Source organism: Branchiostoma floridae, chromosome 7 (assembly GCF_000003815.2).
Source record: "Branchiostoma floridae strain S238N-H82 chromosome 7, Bfl_VNyyK, whole genome shotgun sequence".
NCBI lineage: Eukaryota > Metazoa > Chordata > Leptocardii > Amphioxiformes > Branchiostomatidae > Branchiostoma > Branchiostoma floridae.
In genome coordinates this window covers 9,088,318-9,093,429 of record NC_049985.1, presented here as the reverse complement: position 1 = coordinate 9,093,429, position 5,112 = coordinate 9,088,318, and the positions used below count along the sequence as shown (strand labels likewise).

The following is a 5,112-nucleotide window of genomic DNA, read 5'->3' as shown; positions in this document are numbered from 1 at the left end:
CAACAGTAGCGTTAATACAGTATGCCGTTCAAACTTCATATTCGTTTGTCAACTTTCAGACAGCTTCTGTACATGTCTGTAGACCTCTATCTATACCCTTAGTGGTGAAGGTAACGTTCATTTTTCTTGAAAAGTATAAAAATATTAGTAACGTTAACATTTAACAATGGAGTTCAGCTGAATTTTTCTTTCTACGTTAGCGAACCACGTGCTGAGGAACGCACGGCTTGCTTAATTGAAATGAGAACAAAACCCAACACCTTGTTTGCTTTAGCGGCAGGTGGCTACCCCTGGCCTGCAACCTTGCAAGTGTGTACTTTGGTCGACTTTCTCTAAGGAACGTCTCTCGCTGTGTGGACACACAACCACTTAAACCACTTGTCTCTGTTGAAGCTAAATAGACAAGAGATTTGCTGTTTATTTGCCACACGATGAAACGTGATTTTAGCTGACCGGATTGTTTCCGCGCAACAAGATTTAGAACAGCTTGCCCTGCAGAAGTATAAAAATGGTAGCAAGAGCCTCACTGAAAAGGTATGCTGCAACATCCGACTTATCTAATGTTTGGAAAGAATTTCATCTCACTATATAACTCTTTGTGTCCTCTTATCTTCCTCAATAGCGTGCCAACACAGCTGTGTTATCAACGACGAAGGAAGGCATTGATAAGTAACCGACGAGAGCTCCCCCGGCTTTTATTGCTACAGCGTTTGGCTGCGTTCCTGCCATTCCCAGTACTGGAAGGGTGCTGTAGGGGGTACATGCTTGCAGGGACCCTTGACTATCGTCTTTATTGAGGCACGCCAGGATTTCCGTGTGAGTTACGTAGTGTGCGCCATCACCATCCATCAAGCTCACTTGGCAGAAGTGGAGGAGTTCACGGGCTTCTGAACTCTGACCCCGTAATCCCAGCGTATTCCATACTATCGTCTGCACAAGGCTCACGCAGTGGAGAATGTTGAAACGTCTGACGCGGTGTTGGCGGGATTTCTGGGTTCTATCTCCTGTCGTCGTGCTGACAGAATTGCCAGCAGCGCGAGTTTCTATCGGCGGTGGACTTGTCCCAGGATTGATTCCCGGTTTTGCTTGAGATACGGTCGCGGTTTGTTCTCAGACGCGCTAGAAGTTCCCCGTCTTGCACCGGCACTGGCAGCGGACAGAAACGTTAGACTTTTGCCTGGGTCTTTCACAGCCTGTGAGACGTGACTTCCTCGGCCGCCAGCCAAGACTTGGCCGCCACGGGGACGAGAAACAACAACCCCGGAGCCAGCCGCGTCTTCGAACGGCACAACATTTTTGTGTATGGCCTGTTTTTATGGCAAACTGAACCAGGTTCAACTGGCAGACTCTGCGATGTCGGTGTACTCATTGTTCGTCTTGGTGTCGCTGCTAGGAAAGCCCTTCGGCTACTCACACTTCGACACGGTAAGGGGACTGTCTGAGTGTTTGCTTTCCCATCACCTGCTCTAGCCTCCACGATCCAATAATCCTTAAAGAGGCTTTGTGTCTCCTTGGATTACTTAAGACAACTAGAAGTGCCAATCTTTTTTATACTAACAATGAAAAAGTTGGCAATGCCTTTACCAAGAACGGCAACAGCTATGTAACCTGTATGATTTATGTGCTTGTATTATTTCACCGTACATGACGCAATGGTCCCGTATAGTCTTCACAAATTGTACTGCAATCACGCGTGTGCTAAGGGTTTACTTTGCAACGTTAAGTTTTAAAGATTGTAGTAGTACTAACAAATTTTTATCTGGCCAAGTCTAGAATAGAAGTATCAATTGAGGTCGACGCCTGTAGCCGACGGGTGTAACAGTCCGCCTTTTGGGGCACCGTGCTGGGGCCCCTTTTCTAGACTACTGTAACCGAATCCTGATCTATGATTCCGTGATAGAAAGCACAGAGGTCCCACACGTGACAGCAAGGAAGTACCGTTTGTTCTACACGTCAGATTGTTTATAGGATACCGCCGTAATGTTTGAACAAACTGGTGCCTGACCCTGACGGTTTAACATTGGCAGCCTCCCATAGCCCAGAGACAGGAAACGTAGTGTGTTCTCTCTTGGATAGTCTCTGCCACAGGGAGGTATCATGTAATTCGTGGTAATGATTTCCCCATTCGACCTTCACTTGGCTCCAGGCGGCTGTTGCCAGACTACTAGCATTCCCGACGCGTGCGTAAAACTCCTTACTTAATGACAGGATGTTTTTCCTATATTGACAGTTTGACGCGCTAATAGGGATAATTACTCTGCTTTTCTTTGCCATTGTGTGTAGAAATTGGAGAGACAGGTAGTAGTTAGGACGTTGAAATAGAGCCAGACTACTTGAAATAGAGCCAGATGCTTCAGTCCAGTTCTGGCGACGGTAGCTCTTTAATTGAAACTTGGTGCCGCAACAGGTCTTCCCTACTTACCGCGCAGTCTTGCGCAGCCTAAGGACTGGCCATGGTATTGGTTTGTGAACTTAAAGACTTTCCCGGACGTATCGTTTCCCGACCTGTGTCGTACTTAACTGTACACCTGACTGGTGCATGGTCCAAATGGCCTTCAGACACGGCCCAAGAGAGCCTTTTCAAACGGTTGGACGCTACGACTGCCTGTCGTTAAGTATTTCTGAGAGAAAAGGTTACACGTTCTGTTGAAACTTGTAAATGGTGTTGTAATGGAGGGGCCTTGTGATGCCAAAATACAAGACTAGTGCCAAATCACTGCGCAGCGTCAACAGCAGCGACGTGCGCTAACATTTACCCCCACTGTTGCCATACACGCCACGCACGCCTGACATATACTGACGACAAGACGGCAGTGGCACTGGAGCAACCGTGTGTGCCTAAAGAGCATTCTTAAGGCTTAGGTCATTTCCAAACCGGGGCCCGGTCGCTTGGTCGGGCAGCTTTTGGGAGCGAGAAGAATGATATAAAAGACATTAAAATACACAAAATGTCAAGATAAGATTCATGGGCATGGTATGTGTATATTTCTAGGTACACATTTTAATTTTTCGTTTCTTTAAACATCCCGGCCGGGCCTCGGTTTGGAAATGTGACCCCTAACTGAAAGATGTCTTATTTCTTTCATCACCATACAATTTATGATTGGGCAAGGGTTTTGCGTAATGACGATTGAAACAATCACCACCTACTCCAGATTTAAGTTAAGTGTCATGATAAAGAAGACCAATGGTCAATATGGCGCGAACATTAATGTTTTGTCATGCACTTGGTTAGAATCTTTCACTTTGGGAGACACATTTATGTCAACAGTGAACGTAGGGACATTGTCCTTAGATAACCGGCCAAGAACACTTTAAAACATTTTTAAAGTTCAACATGGGACATTGTTGTGTGGCATTGAACTTTGTTGGCGCGCCATTTCCCTTTCCAGGCGGGTGTCAAAACGCTATGAAAGATTGATTAATGATTCTGACATCCGAATAATTCCCTTTTGATACGAGGTAAAATTAGTTTTCAGGGAATCCTAAAGTGTTTACATGCGGTGCTATATTGAAAGACTCAAACGGTGGACTGACAGAGAACATGTGTCAGAAATGTGGCCTGACGCCTTGTCGAGAAAGCAGAAGTGGGAGGGGGGAGACAGGGCCCTCCGTGCGGGTCAGTGCACCGCCACCACCGCCTGCCCTATCCTGGCATCACCGCAGTTCCCAGCCAAATCTGTCTGGTATCGTGCATTGAACCGACACAGACAAACGTCGTCAGAGCTTTGTTCACACATTTCCGCGTAATTTACAGTGTTTGCAGAGAAAGCACATCCACCTTGAAGGCATTTTGCTTCTTGGCGTGGGAGAGTTCTACAAGTGTGGGGTATGGTGGGGACAGATAATGTGTCAAGAGTGGGAAAGAAAAGAGGGGGGTGGACTGAAGCATCAACACATTTTGGCCAAGCTGCCAAGCGAGTGCCAAGCTGAAATCTGAGGAGGATTAAGCAATGATTCACTCTAATTGTAAAGGAAGAAACAATGTATGGTGTAGGTAATGCGTTCGCTAGGCAACCGTATAATCCGCGTAATCCATCCTAAAGACGGATCAGCAAATGTTGGAGGTTACCATCAGATAACTAGAGGAGAAGTTATCAATTTCTCCCTGCGGTTTAGCCCAGGATAAACGTCTGTTGATGTATATTGATGTATGTCACATGCGGGGAGATGGCCGGGAGGACTAATGACTGTGGTGTGTACGTATCATGACGACCTTGACCTCAATATTTTGCCTCCTACCCTACAAATTAGACGTTTCGTGTCATTTAAGCAGCTAGCACCAATTATAGTCATATAGTACCCATTATATTCTCAAAAATGTCACCTTGGCCGCGTATGATGTCCCATATGATGGATACAACACTATGGCTGAATGCTTGAATCTAACAATGCAAGCAGGCGCGAAATGGGCAAACAGGTCCAACTATGAGCAGACTTTTGATTTGAGAGGAAATGAAGTGAATCTTGAGAGGACTGTTCCTGACTGCCCCTGTCTGGACTTTTGTGAACATGGAAAAGCTCTGAGCACATTGAGGCGAGCCAACAGATGTGTTCACACGGAGTTGCACGTTCAGTTGGTATGACTCTCACACAGAGACCCCCCGTGCCATAACCCCTCTCATGTTGATCTGTACCTGGCAGACTCCAAGAGCTCGACTTACCACCTCTTGTCTGGGGGATCGACCGTTTATAAAGACCTGGGTCTTATTAAGACCTTTCGGTTTAGCCCGGTAAACGGCCTACGTTTTGGCGGTTTTCTCTTTCTCTTTATTGTTTTTATATACTCATAACAAACTACAGATACGACGAAGGCAGAGTGCAGATGCAATATACAGCACTCGAAGTAGAAGAGAGGAAAGGCACACAACTTGTAACTGTCGGGAGGGGGTTACTTGAAGTAGGGATTGGCCGCGAAACTTCCCCTCCTTTCATCCACTTTTCACAAAGTCATAGCCTATATAGCATCGTATGTGTGTATTGTGCGTTAGGGTATGTTCTAGATATCCAAAACGGGGTCTATGATTGTGTAAGAATCCTACATTTTTTTTAATTCATTCAAGTGCTTGTTGTATTTGCCTGCTCAGGAACTTCAAGACGTCTGTTAGGAGG

General features: G+C 46.0%; 1 protein-coding gene across 2 annotated transcripts in view; it reads left to right on the top strand.

The window, feature by feature from the left end:
- The first annotated feature begins 304 nt into the window (after positions 1-304).
- The window catches only part of LOC118419897 (vascular endothelial growth factor C-like), a 19,299-nt gene continuing 14,491 nt past the window's right edge, over positions 305-5,112 (top strand). Inside the window, exon 1 of one of the 2 annotated variants that reach the window (XM_035826552.1) lies at positions 305-1,425. In XM_035826552.1, coding sequence (XP_035682445.1) covers positions 1,303-1,425 — 123 coding nt within the window. In that variant the 5' untranslated portion in view covers positions 305-1,302. Of the gene's footprint in view, positions 1,426-2,032; positions 2,181-5,112 lie in introns of those variants that run through there. The other variant, XM_035826553.1, reaches the window with a different exon arrangement.